Here is a 27406-nt window from a genome sequence, read left to right on the forward strand (position 1 = left end):
AAAAGACCTCTTGAGTTCTAAATTGTCTCGATTACTGCAAAGGGGCATAAATGTCCAAAATTAAAATTTATAATTTGTCAGGGTGAATTAATTCTTTGAGCAGCTTTGCCACTGAAGCTCTTCAGCATCAACTGCCCCTCARGCYCCAGWGTCAGCTGCCCCTCTTCCCCACAYCCTCCACTACATCACCAAGGCAGWTCTGATCAATCTGTAAAAAGRTTTAAGTGCTGAAAATAAACCAACCTGAWAYAGTAATAAAATGAACCAAATTTGATTTAATAAAAAATAAATACYAGGGTGTTACTGAGCTCTTTGTATTATTTATTTTCACATTTACTTCACTCAGTGTTTTAAGATAAATTAAGCTGCAGCWGAATTTCCAAGCCACTGCACTGAATGCCAGAAAATTCAGGGATCTTTAAAAAAATTTCAATCCATCTTATGGGAGACYGTACAGGAACACATCACACTTGCATGAGAATAACAGAGTATTGCAGATGCACAATAATTAAAAGGCTGCATGTATGAAAAGCCTCTCAGTCTGTCTCCTGACAAGTGTGCTGTTGTCAGGGGTTCCTGCACAAGAAATTCCTGCTTTAACCAATTCTCCCTCATACAAGAGCTTCTTTGAAGAGAGAGCTCTCTTAAATGCTCAGCAAAAAATTAAGAGTAAAACCAAACCAACATATGACTAGAAGCCAGRTAAGCACATTTCATGAGAGAAAAGTTTCGTAAAAACAAGAGCTGATTTCCCACTTGGAGAGACAAGGAATGTCTTGGTCCTGACATCCAGCAGCTCATTTTGAACAATAATCACCCAGGTTGCTAAAAATAAATAATGCCTAAAAGAAGATATGTCAGCAAGAAAACAGATGTTTGCCCAAAATCCATGTCACTGCTGATGGCAATTAAATCCAGCTTCCTCATCTGTGTATCTGCAGGGCTTGTTTACCCATTCCCTATAAGTTTGGGATTCAGGTCTTGATGAAGTTTACAACACATTTCAGCCCCCAAAACTGTGAGATGGAGGAATGAGAGCAGCTCCAACCCCAGCTCATTGTGCACTCTCTGCAAGAACAGAACAGGCACTGACTGCTCCACAATTCCATAATTCCACACAGGGAAATGGGATTAATGATCCAGACCCTACAGAAGCTTATTGCAGAACCCCAATGATGATACCCAGTTGTAAATTTTCTTATCTGAAAGGCATTTCTGAGAAAAGCCAGTTTCAGAGCCACATCCTTTGCTGCCACTGCTGCCCACARAGCAGGTGTCAGTCAGCTCACACTCTTTGTATGAAATCAGAAATCATCTCCCTAATCTGACTGCTATCACTATTTTTAATTAGTATTTTTTCTAGTGTCTAAAGCAGGTTCTGAGCTGAGGCCAAGCACAAGCTGGCATTGCTGCTGAGTGCTCCACTCACACACAGATCTCATCTACTCTAGTGCTACTTCTCTTCATGCTTTCCAAACTACAGTGGGCTGTAAACCAACTGCAAAATAGAAATAAATATTCCCTCCAAACTGGCAGGTAGAAGCCATTGCTTTCAAGAGCTGGCTCTCAAATGCTGTAAATACTTAATTAAGAGATTTGCAATTATGACAGTAAATTTTTTATAAAACATTTAAATTTCATTTGCCCACAGGCTAAGAATCCTCTTTATTTTATCATAATGTCTCTTCCTCAACTGCCAAGCAATAACAAGATATAAAGTAGGCTGCAGATTTCTTTCTAAATTGTTGTGTTCTTTGATTTTAAAAGGTTAAAAACCACTTGCTCCTGCCACCCTTTTCAATGCTTTACACTGAGAGTGTACTATGCAAACTTCAATTATTCTGTTTTATTTAACCTTCTCCAAAATGTTGCATGTTTATATTCTCATCAGAATTCTCACAGTGTCATTTTTAAGATAAGCATTATCTGTCTTTTAGGAGCAAACCATGGCAAATTGTCCAGTGCCCAAGAGTTCGCTGCAATTTTATTTTACTCCTTCATGCACAAAACACAAGACCTAAGTATGGAAAATCCAGCTGCTTACTGTGCTACCTAAATGGAAATAGGGCTCATTTGAGACTCCAATCTAAAAAGAAATATTTTCAGAAACATTTAARTAATTTAGATAATAGAAACTCACTTAAATAAATATTTCCCTTTAAMTACAGTGAGTTTATAAACAACTGGCCAGAACCAACTCATCTATAGTACAGCTGCACATTTTTTTCACAGCTTCTGACTTTTACCCTTTGAGTTCAGATTATCCCCCAAACCAGAAACACTTACCTATCTGACTCCTTGAAGGTCTTCACTAGCGTAGAATAAATATTCTGTTCTTTCCTTAGAGCAAGAATCAACTTCTCATATTCAGCTTCTTTATTTTCCTAAATTAAAASCAGAACACATTGAGCTTACAACATCATTTTTAACTTTCATGTCTACACCCATGTGGGTACTTGWGTACTGAAGCATTTGTGAAAGAGGCTGCAATCCCAATTTTCTGARCAGGATCACCAGTGCCCAACTTGGATCTGAAAACCACTCACTGTCCTTAAATCCAGTTGTTACAGAAGGAGGCAAAGCCTGTGTCACTATTTACCTACCATGGGAGGCTCACACATCTGAACAGTGCTTCAGCAATTTTCTCAGAAGTTTCCCCCAACCCCAACCCAAGCATCCTCACTTGCAAAGCTCCATCAAGCCAGGAACAGCCTGGCAGGCAGCTGTTCCAGAGGAGGGGAAGGGAAGGAAGGGAGAGCAGACAACCCAAGCTCCAAGCACACATTTTAGAACAAGTCCTCTCTGCGGTCTGGATAAAAATTGGCTTTTTTGGGGTGAGGAGTTCCAGCAAATTCTGTTCCATTTCTGACCAAAAAGGATCATATTGAGCCCCAAATAAAGGATGAACTTATCAGACACTCCATGAGTCAGCTTTCTGCACACTCAGCTGGGTCACTACAAGCTGCTGGTTCACTTGTGTGAAGAACTGAAAATGGTTTATCTGCAGTCATGCTCACAGAAAGGATATTGTTATTATAGGAATAAACACAAACTCTTATGGCACATTCTCAGTAAGGATCTACTAATTTCCCTAGACTTTTTTCACTCCATAACAACCACACAGTCACTTTTTCAGCAGGAAACAAAAAATGCAGCTATTTAAAGGAGTATTTTCTTRCACTTATTATATAAAAGTATCTAAGATATCAGTCACCTCCAAAGCAAAAATAACTGGAATATTATAGCAAATTTAGATATATTAATAACAGGCACAAATTCTGCTTCTGTTAAAGAATTGTTAGTCCTCTCAAATTTCTTTTTTGACTGAAAAATGAAAGTAGGAACAAAAAAGGTGCCACAGCTAAGGGGGAATCTCAGCTAAGGGAACTCTTAAGAGATACTAAATCATTAGTGAACAGATCATTAACAAGGAAGAAACCTACACCCAGGAGTTTTAAGCAGCTGTTATTACTCCAACTGCAATTCCTAAGGAGGAAATTGCAACCAAAAAAAATTCAGCTACAACAGAATCTCGTTAATTCCCACTAAAGATGCAAAGACTGTTAATTTGAAAAATTCAGTGTTCTGCAAAGTAAACAGTACAAAAGCAAGGACAACCGGTGTTTACTTTTAATTATTTACACTCTTACTTCACAGTATGCCAGCAAATATGTTAAATAAWATTTTGCAAGTGTAATCAAGCTGTGATCAAATGACTCCAGTTAAGGTAACCTGCCTGGCAGGTCCTGCTGCAGCTTCTGCACTGATGCTCCAGAGTCTCTGAAGAACTGACCTTGCCTTTGGACACGTGCCCAGCTGCCATCTAAGGGCTGCTCTGTTCTAAGAGGCATTTCCAGGTTCTAGAGCAATTTATACACTCAATACTATCCTGTATTAAAGTGCAAAATCCTGAGCTTCACATGGTGTTTGTCATCTAGAGGAGCAGAGCAGGAGCTCCCAGCAAAGCTGCTGACTGAGCACAAAGAAGAACAAACAGATGGAGGTGGGTGATCCAGAGGCCATTAAAAAAATAATCTCACAAAAAAATAATATTAAAAAGTACATTTTGTATGCTGGATTAAGGATGTGTTATAAAYGTGCTGGAATCTCAAGAACAGTCACTAAACATAAAATGCATGGGTTGTAATTGAAGTTGGAAAAGTTTGATCACAAACACTGACCAACGATGTAGAAAGCAACAGGCAAAAAATAAATCTTTTGACTTAATTTAGTTGTCTCACAGTCTGTTAAAAGTTCTGGTGAACTCCTCCATATGTCTGATGCAAGCCTTGCAATTATTACTGAAGACACTAGAGAACTGGATCCTAATTAAAGCTCTTTCTGAAGCCCTGGCAGAGCGATGGCACYGTGCAGCTACAGAGCACAAATGAGGGAAGGGATGTCACCCATGGCTCGGGGTCTGTGGCTGCTGCACGAACAAAGCAGTGCCACACACACACAAACCCTGCTCCACTTCCCTGCTCCTTTCAGGATTCACGTGTTAATTGAGGTCTCCATTTGTACCAAAATCTCAGAAAGCTCATGAAATCCTCCCAACTCTATTTCTGCGTAACAGGAGACATGAGCTGTTTCTTAATTCCAAATGTCACAGACTGTACACAAATTATTAAATTCTAAATTCAACTAGCTAGGTAAAGGTTAGCAAAATCACGAGGAAGCATTCCTGATTTTTTCAGACTGTTTCACGAATAATAAGGATGAGAAGATGCAGCATGAACATCCCTTTTTTTTTGTACATTATTACTGTCATTTCTAAATAACGCGTAGGAGTGAATTATTTCAATCAAGTCCCCGACGGTACACAAAACATAAGGCAGCTCTGTAACTTAAATAGACTGTAATGCTGTGGGAGTTAATGAAACATTAAACCTCTTGACACATGGTGTGAGGGAAAATGTGTTAGAGGAGATAGCTGCAAGACATCCAGGACCATATTGCAGTGAAAGATTTATATTCCCATGAAAGGAGGCAATCTAATACATTAAAGTCTATATTTAAGTCTGAAATACTATTGCTAAGCAGCAGTGGTGGAAAACATAACTTATTTTCATTAAAGGTTCCTTAGATTGTAAGCAATGAAAGTAAAAGGTTTATACCTCCCCAATAAATAACTTATTGGCAAAGTCACAAGAATATCCGGTTGCCTCACCAAATGTTCTCGTGCTGCCAACAACCCTCAGGATYATTTCAAAATCTCTGAAGGTTAAAGGATGAATGACTGAGAGAAGGATAGAATCTACACCTCCTCACTGATCCATCYATTCATCCATCACTAGAATTTGGTAATTTCTTCTAACTTATGAATTCCGTGGCTGTAAAACACATCTAATTCTGAAACCTCAGAGATACCAGTCAGAAGCTGCCTGACTYCCCTAATTATCAATGCCCTTGCTCACTCTCTCTAGGCCATGACAGCAGCTCAAGAATCCAAATTCCAAAATTAGAACCTGTCATTTATCTTCCCTGGCATGGCCAAGGCACCCAGCAGAGCTTTCAGTGTCATTTGCTTTAAAATGTATCATTACATTAAAATAAAGAAAAAAGATATGATGAAAGAGAGAAAAGTTCTGCATCTCTCAAATCAATTTCTTCAACTTTCAAGATGAGTGAGGCTGAAGAGCCTGGTTTCTGTCCCCTCTGGTGGGGAGGACCCAGCTGTGGGTTTGTTGAGAGTTGGTGCAGCACCACAAAGCCATCCAAGAGTACCAGCAGCCAATGAGAGCAGAGCTCTGGATAATCCCTGTCCAAAAACTGGCGATTAACATGCCAGAGTGGGTCCTTGTAGGAGATSTGCACACTGAGGGTGAGCCGGGGGACAATGGGCTGTGATTAGCTATTGTTCRGTGGCTGAGTGCAGCAGCAGCAGAGAATGGGCTGTGATGAGAAGGCTCTGGGTGATTACCGAGCACTGCCTGCCCCTGCTCCTGCCCCTGGTTACCCACCCCAACCGAGTCAGGGCTGCACAGGGCAGGCACTGTTTGATTTCCATTAATTGCCCATGATCTTCCATCCCAGCTCCCTCTGTGACAGAAGTTCCGTGCATGCACTGCAGTTTGAATTTCTCCCCAGCCCTTCCCAGACGATTTTCTCTGCCTGCACATTCCCAYACACTGGGATATTCCCTCCCTGGTGCCCTGGGCTGCAGCTCCTTTACTCTGAGCTTATCACTAACCAGCACTCCCCGTGTCCTTGTCTCTACCACGGTTAATTATAGCACCCATCACATTCYTCATCTCACACCAGAGTGTTCAGAATGTCACCCAAGACACTGTACTTATGTTTCTTTTACCATTGGCTCCCTTTATTTTGAATTTCCTGGAGAAAGTCTCATTAATGATAGACGTATTATTAAAGAAATGAAAAAGCTTTCTCCACCATTACTGGGTACCAGTCTAATTATTTTGACTTTGCCTGATGCTTTTAGAAACCTTGACACACCAGGCTGCAAACAACACAAAATGAGACAGGAAATGTACCTTCAAAAGCAGCTTATTTGTTCAATAATCTGTACACCATGATGCACTGATGGACACAGTGAGTGATTCAAAAATTTAACAGTACCTGACCACTTTTTGCTAGAAATGGGAGGCAAAGGGAGAAGGAACTAACTGCATTTTAARACTCTGAATTTTGACCTTTGACTTCAGGTACAAGTCTTTTCAATTTATGGCATCAAATGGGCATATATTGCCCACCCTTTTTTGGTATACATATATATTTCTGCACAATTTCTTCTTTGCTTTAAAGCTGTTTCCTTCTTGCCCTGGACATATTTTCACTCCTACCTGTATTTATCCTCACACTCCATTTATCTCCCATGGTCACCAGCTCTGTGCAATCTTCCCCCTTATCTATCTAAAATACACAAACTCTCCTCTCTCCAGAAATGCAGATATCCACCCACTCAGTGAATTATGTCTGCCCTAACAACCAAAAAATTCTCCCTCTTCATGGCAGGCAAAACATCTTACAGGGAGTGTAGTGATGCCATATAAACTCATCAGAGAACACTACTTGGTGAATTACAACATCTGAGTCCATAGTTTTGATGCCWAAGTCAAATTTTTCCTCAGTGTGAAGCCAAAGTACTTATCTGCAAATGATCAGTAATGCAAAACTCACCTCCAGCTCTCTGACTATCTTGATAATTGACTGTTGAGACTGTGCAGCACATTTCTCCTTTACTAAGCCCTCATTTTTCAGTTCGAGTTCTTCATTAGCTCTTAGAAGGTTCTTGTACTTATTCTGGAGCTCCTGCAGTTCTGCATCCTTTTCTTTAACTGTTCCATTAACTCTCTAACAAAAGAAAAGAGACAGTTTTACAAAATGTACTCTCATTTTAAACCACCAAACACAAAAATTAACAGAATTCAGAATATCCAAGGATGACCAGGAACATGTGATTTGCACACCTTGCAGAAAGAGCTCAATTTAAGGTACCAGAAGCAAAACCAAAAGAWACACAGAAGCTTTCCCAGCTATCTAATCATTCCAGTATTAAAAAATAAAGTCAAGGCATGCACTTTTGTCTCCAGATACAGAGCAACCTCAACTCTGACTCTGCACTGTTGGCTGAATGCCATCAGAACATTTTTTACTCTAAAAAAACTGAGCAGGGTCTGTTACCATTGAGGAACTTCTCACACACAGGTCATGTGGGGCTCCCAGAAAAGAAGATAAAATATTTCAGTGTCTGTACCTATTGCTCTGCTTCCACTTTCTGCACAATAAACTGAAAATCATGAGCACTTCAGAGCTTTTACAACAGTGACAATCCCACATAAGCATTAGCAAAGCTTTCTTCCCCCTCTGTCCACACACTTCACAAAACCCTAGCAAGAAATCCTGTTGAACGCCACACACTCTATAATTATAGGCCTGTTCTGCAAATACAGTATTATGAGAAGTGAAGGATTATCATCAGAATCAACAATAACTCCAAATACAAACGTGATTTTGTAATAATTCCCCACACAAAATCAAATGATAACTTTCCATTTTTCATTTCAAAGTAAGTCTACCTACCTCAAGCAGCAGATCCTTGTGATTGACACTGTCTGTCAGCTGCCTGATAACAAGTTCTTGGCTCTGCAGCTTCTGATTGCTTTCACTCAAAAGAATATTGTAATGGTGTTCAACTGCTTTTTCTTTTTCAGTCATTTCACCGTGTAATTTCTCYAGTTGATTTCTAAGGTCCTACAAAAAAAAAAGAAACTGAATATGCAGCAAATCAACTTTAAAGAAAATTTAAGACTAACAACCCACACTGGAGAATGTACTGGAGCCACTTTGTCTTGTCATCAATRAATACAATTAAAGAAAAAATGACTTTTAGATAAGATGTCAGTATTTTCTTCTAAAAATCTAGGTTGTTGTTTAAATGCTTTTCATACAGARTGGCTAGACTCCAAGGCTGCTGGGAATATTATGCACATAGATGTTGTCAGAATGAACATTCACTTCTGAGTCAATTTACTCCCTGGCTAGAAATAGGAGAAAATTGCTTACGGGTGATTCAGTTTGTCATTTGCTCTTTTTCTCATCACACCATGAAAATTGTTGCACTAGCACTGTATCACTGGTTAGTTTGGCATCAAACAAAAGGTCAGAAATGTTAAAACTCTTTTCTTGTACCAAGAACACAAACTTCAAATGACCAATCAGGTCAGCCTCATGATCAGAAAGGAAGAACAGAATTTGATCTAGACCCTGGCTCTGTTAATTACTTCCTGCAGCTCCAAGATTAGCTGCATTACCTCCACACCTTAGCTCCCCATCAAAGAAATGTGTGCTCCCTGCTCATTCTGCTCCTCAGCCACAGAAACAGTCTCTATCAACAGTTTCTATGCAGCAGCAAGTCCAAAGGACTCTGAGATCTCTTAGGACCAACGTGGAACGCTGCAGTGGGAGAGCAGCATCTCYTGGGTTACACCACAATCCCAGCTCTCTCCTCTGCAGCCCTACTGACCCTGGCCCACTCCAGCTGAAAACACAGCTCTCTATGGGGTTTCAAAGTCTGATCACCTGATAAAGCTTTGGGTTCAAATAAATAACATCAAACAGTTCCTATTCCTTACATTTTGCTACAAACTGGGACAATCACTATATCTGTGTAATTACATRAGATCATTAGCTTGGAATTAATAGAGGCTCCTCTGTCCTTCCACCTGCTCTTCCACCACCACTGTTTGGGTCACTTCGAGCATTTTTGCTGGTTTGTTGGAAGTTTCAGCACTATCAGCTGAAGGAGGCAGAGCTTGCATACATATCAACCTCATTTTACAAACCTTTCCTCTGCATCTACTGCACAAATTATGCAGAAAAAAAAAGAGGTAGAAACTTGTAACAAAGGAGCTGTTGTCCAAAAGGAAACAATTAAAACTTCCAGACTTTATACTATCTAAACTTCTGTTTAGACCCAAAGAACCAGGTAACACAGCCTACCTCTTCAAATAAATGTTTTCTATTTATTCCCCAAAAGGGCCCATTTGTGAAGTAGCATAAGCCCTTTAAATAGTTTGCACATATGGCAGTCACCTATAAACTTTACTTTTACCTCCACTGGGATTTAAAATTTAATACTTGTTTATTATTCTAGGTTCAAAGAAATAGCRCTAGTGACACTTTAATTGCAATCTCTTTACAAACTGTTTTATGTCCTTTTCTTGACTTAATTACCTTGCTTCATGCAGGTTCACATCAAATCCTTAACATCACTTTATTACTTCAGTGTTTTATTTCTGTTTATTTTGCACATTAAATGCAAATTGTCATTCACAACGCCTTTTGGTTTACTTGCTTCATTTTAGCCTCATCCCCAGGATTCAGCTAAGAAACCCCTAACAGTTCCCAAAACCCCCTCCAAAATGTTATTCAAAGAATGATTAAACCCAGACCTTCAGCTCTGCAAACTAATTTCTTTTCTGGTGCAAAAGAACTACTTGCTTGACTAAGAAAACCAAAGAAGTGCAGAATCAGGTCCAAGTTTTGTCTAGATACCCAAACTCTCCAATATGTTCCTGTTTTTCCTTAACTGCTGCCTATAAATACAAACTGCAGTGGGAAGTAGTGCAAGGTCTGATAATTGCAAAGGCTTTTGGCTCCAAGTTATGGAGCTCTTCAAGTGGGTCACATTAAACCTGTTCCCACACAGCACTGGAATTGGAAGCAAAGGATCAACAGCACTGTTATGACATCCCCTGCACTGCAAAGGTCACTCCTTGGCTTTTTAAAATGTTATTTTTATACTGTTACATCAGTGAGTCTTTCACTGACACGTTACCTGTAACAAAACTTCAGAAGAACATTTCTGATCTGCTCGTAACTTCAAGTGACCAACACTGTGACTTCTCTGAATGAAAATCACAAGCAGCAGATGACAGAGTTAGAACAATGCTGATGCAACAACAGCTCTCCACCCCTCTAATCTCAGTCCTCTTGCTGCACAACACTTGTCAGGCACAAAAAAGAGGTTTCTGCCTTTAAAGCAGCAAATATTTTGCTCTTTCCAGCCAAAAAAGCTCTTTATTTTTGCTTCTTTCCATTTCCTGTAATGGCCAGGTTTATGGAAAGAGCTGGACTGACAAGGGAAGCAACTGTAGAAAAAGTTAAAAAGCCTGAGTGAGATTTGCAATTTGCACATAACTTTGCCTCTACTACTTCTGCCCCCAGAGCTCCCTAAATCCTTCCCAAAGCAAGCTAGAGGTGAGACTGAAAATTACCTTCATTGCATGAGCTGGAATTCTGTAACACACCAAACTATCCATCACTGTAGCAGGTTGCTTGAACTCATTGACCACTCAAATTGTCTGGGAGAAAATCTATTGGTTTCTATACATTGACTTGCAAGGATAATATAGTACCTACAGCTCTTAGAGCATAAACTTTGCAATTCCCTCTGCCAACCTTTTTCCCAGGAGACTTTYCTATGATTAATGATAGCTGAAGTAAGAAAAATGAATGTGAAACACTATAATATAGAAGACTGGARCAGATGCCTCCCCCTCCTTGTCAGATGAAAACCAGTTTGGTGAATAATTAAGTTGTGAAGCTCCAAAACCTCCCTCTCAGGCTAAACCACAGGTAGGGAGACTAAATAATAAATTCTGCCTAATGAGTTATTCTGCATTTCCCCAACCAACTGATCAAATATGAATATCTAGTAAATACATTCTAATTGTCTACATTTAGGCCTGGAGAGAGAATGGGTATGTGGAGTGTTTAATCATGTAAATTTGAACAAACTTCTCGAGGAAGAAGCACTCAATCCCTGTTACAGGCACAGTAATGTGGTGGCCACAAACAACATTAAGGATGAGATGTTTATTCCTCATCAATAGTCTGTAAAAATAYGTGGCCCAAGTTTCATGTTTCAAAGAGCTTTAAGTGATGTTTAACAGCATCTTGACAGTGATGCTTAAAGTGATGTTTAATGGCAACTTTGGGAAAGTACAGAACTGGAAGAGCTTTTAAAAGCTCTTTCAGAAATCTCTTAAAGTTGCACACCCTGAGGCAGGAACATGGTTCAAGAACATCTAACCCCATTAATCCAGGAGATTCCTAATATTGGACAAAGTCTGTGATCTGGATGATCAACTCACGTGTAACAGCTTTGTCTGATTTAGTTTCATCTTATTCCACTCCAGGACAGCAATGGCAAATTCATGTCCAGACAAACTGGGTTTAGAGCAGGACAGAAATAGACTGTGGGGAGTTGGTTTGTTGGGGTGTTTGGGTTTTTTTTTTTTTTTAAGGATATATGCAAAAATTAGCATTACCCCAAGTACAGTACATGAAGAGTCACTGCAAACTTCCCTGTGAGTGAGTGAAGAGCTAGGACAGTTCATTACAWATATTGAGGGCATCTTCTGCAGTTTATGCACTTTTTTGCTAGTTTTATTCTAACAAAATAGAAACACTGATAAATAGGTATCTTGGAGCATAAATAGAACTGAGTTTTTAAGGCTGTCTCATAAAAAGTTTGCACCGATCACCGAAGCAGTTTCCTATTTGTCAAAGAGCAAAATCTCACAGCATATTTTTTAACTCCCACATATCTACTACTTAATGGGCAACACTTCACAGGCAATGTGGTTCTATCCAATGTACTTGCAGCTCTGAAATTGAAGCAGCTGTTCTGCAAAGAGTAGGAAATAGGTTAGGGATATAATTTTTATAAGACTGCTCATCTTTTGGCAGGAATGCTTTTCCCCAAGGAGCTCATCATTTATGTGAAAAACTTGGACATAATGGAGTCAAATAGGGCTTCTGTAATCCAGGAAACTTCGAATCCCCTGGCAACTCCCTACTCAGTCCAGTTTTTCCTCTTTCCTGTACAGTTACATTCTTGCTAAAAAGAATCTGAATAGAGAAGACAGTTAAATATAAAATACTTCAAATCAATAAATGTTCTTTGTGGCTGTTTCACTGACAGGAGCGATCTGTTCTCGCTCTCCTTAACCTCAACGCCCTGAAGAAATCTCAAAGCACACCAAAGATAGAGATTTTGTGACGGCAGCCAAACCACAGTTGACAATCAAACAAAAATGCGTTAAATTGGGGGTAGGAGGGGRAGAGGAACTTAATTTGTTTGTAGGTAAAGAGACCCCTCTGCTGGATTTAAGGGATARTGCAGGAGCAGCAATTTCCACGTCTCCCTGCTTTATTAAGGTCCTTATTTAATAAGGGAACCAAAACATCCAGTGAATAAAGACAGGCTCATTTAATCTTCTATGTAATTTAATATTTAATCCCTGACTGAGGGGGATCAGACTCTGCATGCAGGCAGGACTCTGCTCATTATGCAAATGCTGCTCTCATGGAAGCGATGGTGAGAACACTTTTGCAAAATCCACATGACAAAACACATTCAGGTGAGAAGTGTTTTGTGTCAAAGCCTCAGCAGAAGGTGCATCCTTTTTTCGAAGGAAGAAAAGGAGAAACCTGATCATTCACTTTGTTGCATCAGCTGTGAGTGCTGGGAGCAGGAGAGCTTGTCTTAATGCCCACAGCAAGGTAAAAACCTTCCACTGAATACGAAGCAGCAAAATTAATGAACAGCACCTCATTTTTATGTTAAACTGTGATCAATTAATCCATGCTCTGGGTCTTTCACAARCACAAGTTATTAAATATACAGCCTTTATAGTAATCCTGCTGGGGGATCAGAAAGCAGGCTGAGATTTGGCTCCAGGTCACAATTGGATTAAAGTTTAAGCAGTGAAATCTAAAATAATCTACAGACATGCAACAAGACATATGGCAGAACGTAAACATACATCATCATGCATGCTCACATCCTCCCATCAGAAAAACTGGAATCAACAGTAACCATCTACTACTTCTAAAGGTTAATGCTTCATTTTCTAGGACCTAACTATCAAAATTATATTTATTTTTAAATATTCTTCTGTGCAGAATATGTGCCAGAATTTTCCTCAATCTTTTGAACACAGCATTAGGCAGTGTTAGGCACTTACCTTCCTAAAAGTTATTTAAATTAAAAACATAATTTTGTTACAAAAGGACCTGTTAAAGTGCTGAATTATTTCTAGACTTTACGAAAGAAAGCAAAAAAGTGATAATAACATTAATGGTTTTGTCACTTCTACTCTTCTGCARTTGTGCTTCATCCAGCTCCTTCTCCATTTTCTCTCTTTCCAAATTGAGATCACTCAGCTCCTGCCCAGTGACTYTGATGATTCTCTGCAGCCTGCGATTCTCAGCGTCCTTGGTGAGGTTCTCGGAGCGCAGCTCTGCCAGCAGGGTCTCCTTTTCCATCAGCAGAGCCTGATAATCTGCAGCACCCTGAAACACAGAGCAGCACAGGGCTCCACAAAGGGCTTTGTACACCCTGCAAGGCTTTATTCCTCTTGCACCCAAACCCACAACCCTGCCCCTCTGCCCAGTGCTTCCCAACTGGTGAAAAAACACCAGTGAGATGACAAACAAGGAAAGGGTAACTCTGGAAATTTTCCCTGCTAATGTAACAACTTTCCATGACATCCAGTGCAGGATAAGAACTCAGAGGTAACAAAAAATGAGAGAAAGGCTGATGTGCAAAGGAGCCCACAGTGCAAACAAGGGCATGGCAGTATTATTGGTTCCCAAAGCTTTAATTAYATAAAACCCTACTTTTGGGGCAGTTTCAGTTTGGACTAGGGCAGGAAGTTMCTGARTCATTTATAGAATTAAGGCTGGRAAAGACCTKTAAAATCAAGTCTTGCTGCCAACCCAGCACCAGCACTGTGTCMCCACCAGCCCATGTCCYCAAGTGCCACAGCCACACCYYTTTTGAACACTTCCAGKCATGGTGATTGCTATTTTCTAACAAACAACAAGTCTGATTTGTGTTCTTCCCCACCACTCACAGCTATAACCAGCCCTGGAGCTCAGAGCAGAGGTGACAGGAGCAGTGGGCTCTGCACAATCTACTCACAGAGAAACTGCCTCCAACTCAAGGGTGTAGCTAAGGAGCAGAGTACTGAGAAGGACTTGCTCTGCAATGTGGATTCTGTGAACAGGAGGAATCACTTGTACACTTTTTAAAACTACTCAAAAAAAAAATCCTCAAGGTCACAAAAATCATTAAGTCCCTTTTTTCGATACACACAAAAAAAAAGCATTACTAAATCATATTTTCACAAATAACATTCAACTATTTTAGAACTAGTGGTTCCACATTTATAATATAAATAAAACCAAACAGGTGTTCTTATACCCAGTTCAGCTCTGCTCATAGGAAGACTGTGCTGGCACCATATTTTTGGAAMAAAAAAYGAACAGCCCAGGAAAAAAAAGCTCAAGATCATCATCTCAGCTCCACAATTATTTGTGTCTTTATTTTTAGCTTATTTTGATATTACATGTTTCTCCCTTAGTGATTCTCAGTTGGTTTAAATTTAAAATTTAAAAAAAAGAAAGGAGAAACAAGTTATCTGACATTTTAACACTTCATTGTTTAAATAYTTGGATTTGGGAAATTTTTTTCAAAGTAAAAATAATTAACCATTTTAAACAACATTTTAGACTAATTTACATTCTTTTGCTTTCAAAGATGCCAAGCACTGCCACTGTGTGGAATTACAGAGAAAAGAGGTGCAGGAATGGGAGAAACCATAACAAATTGCTTGCTCTTACCTTGAATTTTTGGACATGTGCTTTGTGAGTTGCCTCTCTTGCCTTAGCCAATGAAGCATTTAACTCTTCAATTTCAGAACCCAGCTCCTCATTCTTTAAATAAAGTAAAATGAATACTATGTAGGAAGAATTATTTCCAAGGGATGGTGACTCAGTAATTGCTACCCCATCTCATTATCCACTCGTCCAGCTACACCAAACACTTTCAAGAACAYAAACACCAAATGCATCATAGTAAACCTTACATAAAGAAATTCTTACTCTTATACACTCACTAGACTGCCTATCACTCAAGTGAAGTATTTCCCACTCTTGCACACAATCTGAATTTCAGCTGACGGTGACCTCTCTTATTTTAGCTGCCTTTGACAGCTCCACTTACTCAACAACATAAAATACCCCTCGTATCTTCTAAGTGGTGCTCAGAGCTGATAAAAATCAGCGTGCAACTGAAAACATTCTTCTTTAAAGTTCTTAAGGGAGAAAGATACTTAACTGATACTTTCTCCTCTCTCCTCCAGTGCAAGAGCCCAGACTGCAGACAAGCATAACTCCTTAGAGAGATGACAGCAGTGACAGGGACCCACTTGAAGGCTCCTCGTGGTTACAGTGAGATCAGACCCTGTCACACACACAACACACACACCCTTCCCTCCCAGTGGTACCCCATCACAATCACCCTACCTCTTTTTCCTTTGCTTTTAAGGCAACRGTTAGTCCTTGGATAGTTTTATCCCTTTTCAAACCATTCTTCTTTTCAACAGCAAGCTCATTTTCTCTCTCTTGCAGCTCTTCTTGGAGTGACTAAATTAGATTATGTGAAAGTTGCATTAACTTCCCACTAAGAGATACTGTAACTGCACATTAGTAAGTACATTCCCTCAGAGCTCTTGGAGCTTATTACTCAGATTACCAACATAAAATACAGTCCCCAAAATGAGAGGCAGCATCTTAAAGATGTGCCTGGATTATTGCATAAGAAGGGGGCTGGCAATGAGCATCAGCTTCAATATTTGATGAATGTGTCTATCAGCTTTACCGAAAAATGCTTCCAAAACAGGAGGGGTCTTGCTGTCAGGCCACAAAAAAGAGAATTTAACAGAGGATTTTCTCTGCTTCCCTTGGAGTCAAAGTCTTTTGTGTCTATGAAAGGATAACAGAGGGAGCCCAAAACACACTGTAAGGGGTCAAGGAAACAGGAACAAAACTGAACTTACCTGAATTCTTTTTTCGAAGGAATTTCTCTCATTTTTAAACTCCATTCTAAGAGCCTATAAGAACAAGACAGGTTTTATGGTCACTTTAATTCATTCTCAACACAAATATAATTCATTAAGCATTAAAGTGAAGCAAAAGGAGCTTAAAACCTTGGGCACAACATGAGCCAGTCCAAATAAAGAAGAAAAAAAGAGAAAATAAAACAAAATCCCACAAAACATGTCCTTCCATGAGACAGAACAATTGCACTTGCTGAGTTAATAAAGGTGCATTTTTCTGTGACATTTATCTTTGTCAGCAAGATGCTTTTATCAGGAGAGATTTTAATTAGCACTTCTTCCTGGTGAGGTTACAGAATTATTTGGTTTTGAAAGTAATGATACATAAAACCAGAGTTGTRCAAAGGTATTCATCAGACTTTTTTCTCCAATACTGCACCCCAAATGATCACCTGCCCTCTGTCCACCTCCTGTGAAATGATTAAAGATGACACAGTTTTCACCTTGACACACAAATACTCTTTTGAACCCAAGGTGKTTTTTCCTGGCACAGACTGATTTAATTGCAAGACCACCCAGAACTGAGAACTTTTAATGCCTCAAATCAATCCAGTCAGAGAAGGTTCTCTTGTCTATTCTTGACACAGACAAAAAGGTGGGTAGGTACTGAGCTGAGCAATATTGAGTTCCAAGACAAAAGGGAAGGAAAATTCTCAAAAGCCTGACAGCCTCCATAATTAACTTTCTTAATTCTGCCAGCTTTAATTTCTTCTTTGAATAACCAATAGGAGGGAAAAAAAAGGCAACAAGCCTCAGGAGCTGTTCCTTCTACATTCCTGTTTCCAGGATCTGTCTTCCTGCTAGGAGCCAAGTGAAATAGAAGACTGACTCTTGCACCTTTTGTAAGCTAAAGCGTAAACTTGCACTTCATTTTATGAGATTTTTTTTTATGCCTTTTATGCCTCCCTTACCACAGCTTTTTTTTCCAGACCATAACAGCAGAGACACTTCCCAAGAACAAACTCTCAAATCACATTCTTAACTTTTATAGCAGTTATGTCATCCAGTGAGGGATCTATTAACATCTAGTATTTCATTAAAATATGCTTCTGTAAAGCAATACACAGTATCTATTACACGGGCATAAAGTGAGTGGGAAACACAACCTCTCATTGAATGAATGGATAAATAAGGATGAATATTGCCCCCCAAACTAGAGTACAACCCATGAATGGTAAGGAAATGRAGAACAAGGAGGGAATAATATTCTTTAAAATTGGCTGAACTCACTTACACAGTGGCAGGCACAAAACCTTTAAAATCCTACCCCCCCAAGAGATTTATAACATATAATTGATCAGGCAGTTTCCTCACCTCTATCTCACAATCCTTTTCATGCCTCAAAGCAATGGTAAGTTCTCTGATTTTTTCTGCTGGCAAGTTTCCATCATAAGATCCACTCTGAGACTTTTCCTTTTCAAGGTGTTGAATCAGAGCTTCTTTACTTTTCAGCGACAGATTCAGTTGCTCTATAAGTCTAAAATGATAAGATTTTAAATATTAATCTTGYACCATCCACCAGCAATTCTCCAGTCATTGCTAAATCCTGCAGACAACTCTCCAAAGTGAAGACTGAAGACAATACTTGTAAAACTTTAGGGAGGACCTTCATAACCCTGGAGAACCTGAAGTGCTGTAAGTTGAACACAAGTTAAACAGGGTTGAGCTATCTCATTTTCCTCCAATCCCACTTCAAATGTCAACAGTTAAGTTTCAATATTTTAGTTACATTGTCCTTTATCACACACAAAAACCTTATTAATCTATTTAATTTCTCAGCTCACCTACCACATCCTTACGTGCCTTCACCAAGTGTCCCTCAAGGGCTCAGTTTCATCTAAATTTGTATCTAAGCTGGTTCTCATTTCAAATACACAAAAAAAACCCAAAAAACTGTGTTAGAAAGAAGTCAGGTCAGTGTTGTTGTCTTTTGCCAATACAAATCTTAAAACTTCCAATATTCCAACAACAGTAATGATGTTTTCTGACAGACCTGAGTGTTACACATGAAAACTCTGCAGCATGAGATGCCATGYGTGATTCCTCCTATTTTGTAGCCTGGATGGTAAARGTATTTCTTACAGTGTTTCTCTTCCCATTAAATTTACCTGCTTGATCTATGAGCTTATGTCTCACACATCCTGACCCTTTTAGGCTTTTTTAAACATGAYTTGGCTACACAAAGCATTAAACTGGTTGCTGTGTTGCCATTCATCCCATAGTTGGMCAGTAACTCTCCTCTATCCAAGGGTAGGACCAAACTAATCAAACACAAACCCATGCTGACTCTCCACACTGTAACAATAAAGAATTCCAGCAGTTAGAAAYATCACTGGCAACAGTTCTGACCTGTCTTTCTCAGCTTCTGTAACCTTATCCACATCCTTGGCAGGGACATTCATAATTGAAGCGAGTTTCTGCTCAGCAGCAATCCTCAGAGCTTTCTCCTTCTCTGTCATTGCAAGGGCTTTTTCCACCTCTTCTTGGGCAGCTTTAAGATTCTGTAATTAAAACACACAATCCTAATGCCTATAAGAACTAAGTGCTCATGAATTTTTTCACATACTGAAGTTTCTTCCACCCAACATATGTCAGGATGTTTAATTTAGGAACTTTTACCAAGTATTTCAAGAGCTTTGCAAATGCTTCTGAACTCTGTGTCTGCATTTTCAAGATTAATCCATTTTCTGTGGTACAGAAAGAAGGGAAATTTGTTTCAAAGAAATAAAAGAAATATCCTAACTGATAGCAGAACTGGAAACAAAAGTGTCCCTATGCTATGGTTTAAGATTTAGCAATTATAATATGGTTTTGTCCCACTGTCCTCCCACTATCATAATAAATAGCTACACTTAAATGAAAGAGGTTAAAGAAGGGCTTTTTTATTCAATAAAATTAATATTCCCAGTCTCACTGTAGCTAATTGGAACTCTTTCCAACATCGTTTRTAATATTGTGCAGGAACTGATAAAGTATGAACCAGACATTTTTCTCTTGAATAGCAAAGGAAATGGAGATAACAGGCAGAGATCTCAGTCAACTTCCTCTGGGTGACCCAACTCACAGAGATGGAGAACGCAMAAAAACCCCACTTGCCTTATACTACATCAAATTTGATTCAGATCTTCATTTTTCTGTTGTAAGCTTCCCTGCTGTGCTCACCCAATTTAGCTTTTCATGAAATAAAAGCCTCCTTGTAGCCTAACAAGTCATTCCCCTCTTGCCTTCACAKCTAAACTAAAAAGCATCTCTTTGGTGGAGGGAGAGGAAAAGCTCCTTCACCACTGAACYTCCCCACTCAACCCCTCTCCTGAAAAGCTGTTTTGCCAACATTCAKCTGTCAATCAAGAGCTCTGAAGGAAATTAATCTTTGTTAGCATTCCCTGGATCGATGTAATTACCTGGTGCTGTGTAAACCTGTGACTAAACCCACACTGCAGTGTTTGCATTCATAAGCAGAATAAAATTAATGTCAGAGGCCAACACTATCCCTGGGCTACAGAAAATACTCGATCTCCATCAGATTAGAAAATCTGCCCTTCAACCTATCAGATCTGGGAAACACCAGCCTGACTGGMTCATTTGGGACAGAGGAAGCAATTTAAGAACTTCTCTACCAATCCAACAGCACAAAGAATGCTTTCAGAAATCCCAATTCCACTAAAATTAATTAAAGGTCATGGAGATTCCCCCTTCCTCCTCCCTGAAGGAGCTCTCTGCTTTAAATGGGGCCCCTCCTTTTACACTACAATTCCCCTGTAAAGTAACCAGAAATGGCTCAACAATACAGGAATAAACTGTCTCAAGCACAGGCAGCAAGGAATGRAAAAAGACATTATGAAAATATAGGYAGAGCACAGCATCAAATCTCAGRTAACAGTACAAAGACAGCAGGGATTCCTTATTATTCTTTCAGCCATGGTCASTCACCTCTTCCAGAAGGTTTACTCKGCCAGTCAGCATTTCCTCCATCTCCTGCATCTTCTTCTGTGCCTCTTTGCCACACTGCACTTCAGCATCACCACCCTGGGCCAAGCTTTCAASTGCCTTACTGGAAGACAATAACACAGACACAAATCAAAATGCAGATCAAAGTGGAAAATATTCCAGCTGACAGTGGCTGATGGCTTATGCTCAAGTAAGTGTCTTCCACTTTATCCATATCTGTTTGTCACTTCAAGGTTAAATACAAACATTTACAGCAATTTGGGTGGTGTCTAACAGTTCCACATACCAGCCTTGGCACARTGAATAAAGAAGCATTTTATATTATGATGAAACAGTGAAATATTTCCTTTATCTTTCTAAAGCTTCCAAATATACCATCAAGCCTTCAGTACAGCTGTGTTTTCTACAGGAAGCAGCACTGGAATCAAGTGGAGATATGGAGCTGCTGAGATCTCTTCATTTGCCTTTTCMSWMWWKGTWWWWACMWWKWGKGAAAAGAACAGGCAGTGTTTTCTTACTCAGCACCAGATGACCACWTTTCCATGGCTGCCACCTAAATTTTGCTTTCTAGTATGATCTGGTGCAAGGTTCCCTTTAAAGCACAGCAATACCCTTCGAGCAACCTGGAGAGATCAAACAAAATTCATCTGATCCTGAGGAAAACAAAGAAAATTCCATTGCAACTGCRGCCCATGGGGCAATGAACAGCTGCCAGCCTGGATTAGCTCTGAACCAGACATTTCTAGRTAAGTGCCCTTAAAATAATAGTTTATAAGCTCCTATTCCTAAAGTATTAGGAAAAAACACATAGAAACAAATCCTAATTAATGGACCTCAAAGAATAAACTGGTACTTACTAGGCTTTGATGAGGAGCTTCTCCCTCTCCCGCAGTTCACGCTTCAGACTTTCTATCTCAACTTTTAGCTCAATGTTCTGTGACAAAAGAATGAAAATGTCTGGAGAGAACTGSAAGATCACCCAACCCAAAAGTTATTGGCATTGTGTAGATTACTTTTTGCTTGGACCAGCAAATATAAAGTATTATTGGGCTAAGAATAGACACTTAGCTGTTAAAAGACATATTTTGCAWGGTTCAAGCCTTCCAGAAATATCAAAAGCATTAAGGACCATTGCACTCMAGCAATACAAATCCCCTACACTGACACTTAACTGCTCTAATGGGCAGTACTGCACCTCAGCTTGGGAATTCCTAGGGCTTCCAAGCATGGTTTTTCTCTGAGCTACAAGGTATTTTCTTTTCTTTTCAAAATCTGATTTTATCAACTATAGAGATCTTTAATAATTTGCAAATTATTTTGTTATAGCCTGATGAAACCTCTCATAATGTAATTGTACAAAGAACTCCTTGGCCTGGAAGCTGACAAYACCATTTCAACAAGTCAGCAATCACAAAAAAAAACAGTGGAGGAGACCAGGCAGCAATATCCAGCTGAAACCACGATCTACCCAAACATCAGTTTATGCTCCTAACTACTGAAACATACATCAGAGAGACTCAAGTTTTCATCCCATTATGGAAAAGAATCCTGAGGCAAGTACATCTTAAAATGGTCATTTGAATTTAGTTATTATTGAACCTATTACTATATTAGTCCAGAATAAAATAATTACACCAAAATTCCCAATAATAAAAAAAGACTTAACTTTTAAGTGAAATAGACAATCTCCCCACAAAACAAACTCTTCAAAATGAGACACAGTTATAAGAAATTATTCTAAATGCCTACAATTTTGTAGATTTCTTCAGTGGGACCATCAAACTTCTGCTGCATTCGYTCCTCCAGAAAATAAATACGAAGCTTCAGGTTGAAGTTTTCTTTTTTCAGATCAGTGATTTGCTGTGAAAGAAGAAAGAAAACGAGAAAATTATGCCRTGTGTTTCAAATCAAGTAAAATAAAGAGTAGAAACTACTTTCCTTTGGTTTTGCTTTCAACAGTGAAAGACTGGAATTCCACCCACTGGACATCATAGTAAAATACACACATACATGCATGATACACACACACATGTTCAATTGTGAAGGTGTTAATTAAATATATATATAATACAGACTCTTGTGCCCTCTAGAATATTCCTACAATATCAAAATATTGACTGACTTCACACAAAGACAATCCAAGAGAGATTTTCAAATTTACAAATATTAAGGAATTCTTCTATAAGATATAACTTGAACAAAATACAAGACATCACACTGAAACAGAAATATTTTCTAAGCCAAAGCCTGGGAAGGAAGCCTCATTAATGGGATACAGGTAACTTTATCCAYAGGAAGAAAAGCCACAAGCACACAAGTGAGCCCAATTGAACACCACTAAAATCTTTATCTCATCCCATAATTCGTAAGGCAATTCTCTGGGGAAAAAATTGCTTCTCACTTTGAACCTTCCTTGTAGAAGCAGTAACGTGGCTGATGGTTTCATTAAAGAAAGGAGTGTCCCCCTAAATTTTTTTAAGAGACTCAGCATAAAACATTCATTCAAATAAGACTCGTGTCCCCAGCCAGATGCTTTCAGCAAATGGAAATCTAATATGTTACAGAGCTGCTAATAAAATATTGATGTGGSCTTTTCCAGAACAGTACAGTGCCATTTGTAAAAATTATTAGTGATAYAATTTTTAAAATATTTGGCTTGTGAAACCCAAGATTACTTTCTGTAACTGCACTCAGAACCTGCATCTGCAAACAATTCTTCAGTTTAATAATCCCTGCCCAGCAAGCTGCCTTGTCATTATTCACAMAAGTGAAAATCATCCAAGCAACTGAAAATCCTACATAAACTTTGTGGCTCATTCCCACACTCTGAAGCAACCTGTCAGAAGATCTTTCCCAGCAGTCTCTGCTCATTCAGAAAAAGTCCAAGTGGYAAAAACCCTCTGAAATGGTACCAGCTGAACTTCTAATTAGTCTCCATTCATTCAGTACATTTCTGAGTCAAAAGGAAAAAAATAGGTTCAAAAGAACTCAGCATTTCACAACTCTTGTCACATGTTTTTCAGTGGCAAAAAGATAAACCGAAGTGCTTAAGGGTAATATTTTCAAAAGGCAAATGAAACAGACTGTGCAATCATAAACCAATGAGACGAAACAAATGTCGTCTCTGATGTTCAGTTTCTTGGATGAAGGTTAGTTCAAGCAGACAATTTTAAAGTTATTGCTTAATAAAAGAAAATRCGGAAAATGTGAGCAAGTTCACACTGCAAAAAGACTTTAATGGCAACCCTCTGAACTCATGCATTTGAAGACTCAGTCTTAATTCCTTTATGCATTTTGATTTCTGTATTTAAACAAAGGAAATGAAAACCATGACAATGATATACACACTGCACAGAGTATTCCACAGCATGAACAGCATGGCAGCAAATCCCAGCTCAGATTAGTTCCTTTCCAAGTCTGCATAGAGCCAGTTTTGTGCAAAAGGGATCTGTCAGCAATGGCTGTGCTTTCACAGCACAACAGTTTTCAACAGCAAAGGCTGTTTTACATTTACAGCAAAACTCTTAAGTGGGTTTGGAGAGACAAGAAAGAAACCCACAAATATTATTACTCAGCTCCCTAACTTGACACCCATCACCCATTCTGTTCATGAACACCTAATAACTCATAACAAGGTCCTCCTTAGAGATGCTTTTCACTTTGCCCAAGCAATTATGTTTCCTATCACAGGATGGTTACCTCCATATTGCATCAAAGTGGGACACACCATAAATAATTCAAAAATCTGCACCTCCATTATCCAGCTCAGCACCTTCCCCAGGTACAAACATTAAAGGACCTTTCATACTTGGATCCACCTTTTAGCCCACTCAAGGGTCATTACATCCATCCTGTTCTGTCTGAGATATGGGGCCAGGAGCACACTCTTTTCATTACACCCTTCCCATATCCCGTATGAATAACAGAGCCATAGAAATATCTCTGAGCTTACTGGTGTTTAATGTATATTCCTACTTCACTTCCATAGATCTTTGAGCTTCATTACACTGCTGGCATCCATAAAAGTTCTCATCCCATGGGAAGTTTTACAGCTCAGTTTAACATGAGGATGCCAGAACTGTGGGGAGGCCCCTGCTCTGTATCACACAGGACAAACAGTAACATATTTTTCCTCCCTTCTGCAACTCCTTCTCCCGTGCCCAAGAACCCTGCAGATAATAAACACTTGAAGAATGTATATTCTGGACTGAGATCTTTGGCACACATCACAGMAAGAGATTTTAAGCACATACTAATGCCAAGGCAGTGTCTGTCTACCCCAGCCAACACACAGAAACAAAAGAGAAAGGGAAATAGATATAGACYGAAAAAAAATCGTTTGCCAAGGTTTTCCAAAACAAGCTTTAAATTCTGAGCAAAGAGCAGWGCTTTCCCCTCAGGGCAGGATATAAGGCCACGAGAAACTGAAAGAGTTTATAAGAAACACTCACTTCAAACACAGCAATGCCACAAAAGGTAACAGCAGYAACTGCAGACACTTGGCACAGCCCAAAGGCAGCAGCCACAGCCTTTATCTGTAGCAATCATCTCAGAGATTTGAGATTGCTTTCCTCTCTAAAGCTTCTTTACACAACAAGAAATGTCTTAAATTTTTTCACCCTAGTTCTCAGTGGGGAAGTTGTCCTACAACACAGCTAAACCCCAATCAAATCATCACAGCATATACAAACAACTGGTTTATTCAACTGAAAAAACTAATACAGTTGGTATATTTTTTATATTTCCCTTAATAAGGAAACTAATAGTAAGTGCCAAAATACTTTTATCTACAGAATTGTCACAATGATACTACACTTTTACAACACAAGCAATCCTAGCACACTGATACATAACTACAAACTTAAAAGGCATTATACTGCAGTCAATGAATTAAAAAGCCAAATCCTACACTAGCCTAAATGAAAACAAACTCGATGCTTCCCTGACATAAATCAGCAGCAGATGTGCAAACCAAGTTCTGATGTTTCTGGTGAGCTGCAGGAACTTTTGAGCAGAGGGTGCCAATTTTGTTTCACAGCTTAAGCACAGCAATGGCTCTTCTCAAATTCCTGCTTCGGGTATTGAAAGCAACACTAGAGAAATAAAAGTTCAAAGCAYGGACAGGGACATTCACCCAGTCACACCTCCAACAGATGTGTATCAACTGAYAGAAACTAAGAGTCAACACTTCAGCCAGAGTGGTGGAAATATCTTGGCCATAAATCTGTCACTGAGTCTTACATTAAAAGTTCTGCTTACATTTTCATAGTCCTTCATGGTCCGAGCTCGAGTGGGTGACACTGTGTCTTCTGCCACATCTGGTGACACTGGACATTGAGGAAGACAGAACAAGTTCAGACAGCAGAATCTCTCTAAGTAGGGCTTCAATTTGGCAAAGGTCTACACTACTGTAAACATGACAAAAACTTTWGGGAAGTGAGGGAGGCATTGCCTGGCCCCCTGTTTACTTTACACGTTAGTATCTAAATTTCTTTCCGACCACAATAAACTGTCTATCACTTAAGCTCCCAAATTCCACCACCCGTTTCAATTGTGATGTACACTGAAATTAGGCTATGTAAGGWGCACTGTCAAGGATAAACCCTCAGAGCAAGAGCTGGATGATGCACAGCGCRCAACTTCCCCAACCCTGAGCAGAACGCGAACGGGCAGCACGGCTGGATGTTCCAAGTATTTTAAGTACACGCTCCACAAAACCGCTGATCATCTTATGTAAGGCTGAGAGCCCTAATGACCGCAGGCAGCCAGCACACAGCAGTGACGGCAGCTGCTGCCGGCGCTTCGTGGTCCTAAAAACTCTTAAATGACAACAAAAAAGCGCATCACTTAAAAGCCCCTTTTTTTTTTGCCTTTTTTTCCGCAAGTTTTCCCGCAGGTTTAGAGACGCGCGAAGCACCGAGCCGGGGTAGCGGTGCGCGGGCTGCGGCCGCGGTCCAGCCTTACCTTGTCCGCCGGGCGGGTCGGGCCGGGGGTCCCCGCGGGAGATGTCCGGCAGCGGGAGGCCGCTGACGCTGGGGAAGGAGGAGGAGGAGGAGGAGAGCGATGAGGAGCGAACGCGTGAGGGGCTCGCCCCGCTGACCCCCGCCCGCGGCCGAGCCACAGGCCACACGCCCCCGCGCCGCCCGAGAGCATCCCCGCCCCGCAGCTCGCCCCGTACCTGCCCTCGAACGGCAGCGTCAGGTCCTCCCCCGGCAGCGAATCCATGGCTCGGCCCCGCGGGTCCCGCCGCTCCCGGCGCCTTTGTGCGCGGATTTGGCGGCTTCCCTGGAATTCAAACGCCCGCAACCGCTTCCGCCATCTTTGCGTCGAGCGCGGTGAAGCCGCTGAAGCCGCTGCGGACGCGCGCGGAGGGCGGGCACAATGGAAACTGAATGGGAGCCGCCATGTTTGATAAGGGCAGCTGGCAGGGCTGCGCGGGCGGGCGCCATGTTGGCTGAGGGCAGAGCGGGGCGGGTGCCGGGCGGGCAAAGGGGGTCAGAGCGGCCGGGCGCCATGTTGAGTGAGGGAAGGGGCCCGTGTGGCGGCCGGGGCTCCTGAGGGGACGGCGTGGGAGCGGGGATGGGGTGATCCCCGCCGCTCCACAGCCCCGCTCCGAAAGTATTCCCGTTTGAAAGATGCTTTTGCGRGGATGCGCCAAACCCCCGGGCTCCTGCCGAGCCTGGCAGAGCCGCTGGAGCTGATGTTTRTTTACCATGTTCCCCGCGGCGCAAAGCCGTCATTGGACTTGRCGGAAGAAATAAACACGCGTTAGTTCCACATTCTGGGCATTGCTCACCGTAGCGGGCAGGGTGAAGGCTGCTCTGTCACCATCCGCGCAGGCCAGTTTTCAACCAGTCTCGGGTTTTTTTTTTTGTAAAGCAAAGTTCGGCTCTCTCATTTTTTGGGAGAAAAAATGCAATTACACTGCGCATTTCAGAGCATCGACAGCGGGAAATGCTGAACTGAATTAAACGTTGTGGCCCCTCCTACACGGGGCACGGCCAGGGTGACAATGCCGGTCA

At 40.5% G+C, this 27406-nt stretch overlaps 1 protein-coding gene across 1 annotated transcript in view; it reads right to left on the minus strand.

The window, feature by feature from the left end:
* LOC130578530 (CDK5 regulatory subunit-associated protein 2-like) overlaps window positions 1-27077 on the minus strand; it is a gene marked incomplete at its 3' end in the record, with an annotated part of 44770 nt that extends 17693 nt beyond the window's left edge. Inside the window, 16 exon segments of the mRNA XM_057374695.1 lie at window positions 2287-2384; window positions 7144-7317; window positions 8047-8217; window positions 13609-13827; window positions 15160-15252; window positions 15844-15963; window positions 16377-16430; window positions 17751-17913; window positions 18786-18937; window positions 20367-20487; window positions 21242-21318; window positions 22134-22244; window positions 25644-25711; window positions 26349-26416; window positions 26563-26782; window positions 26785-27077. Coding sequence (XP_057230678.1) covers window positions 2287-2384; window positions 7144-7317; window positions 8047-8217; window positions 13609-13827; window positions 15160-15252; window positions 15844-15963; window positions 16377-16430; window positions 17751-17913; window positions 18786-18937; window positions 20367-20487; window positions 21242-21318; window positions 22134-22244; window positions 25644-25711; window positions 26349-26416; window positions 26563-26782; window positions 26785-26899 — 2024 coding nt within the window.
* Window positions 27078-27406: the final 329 nt, after the last annotated feature.

Source organism: Malurus melanocephalus, unplaced genomic scaffold (assembly GCF_030028575.1).
Source record: "Malurus melanocephalus ecotype Western Australia unplaced genomic scaffold, MMel_1.1 scaffold_230, whole genome shotgun sequence".
Lineage (NCBI taxonomy): Eukaryota > Metazoa > Chordata > Aves > Passeriformes > Maluridae > Malurus > Malurus melanocephalus.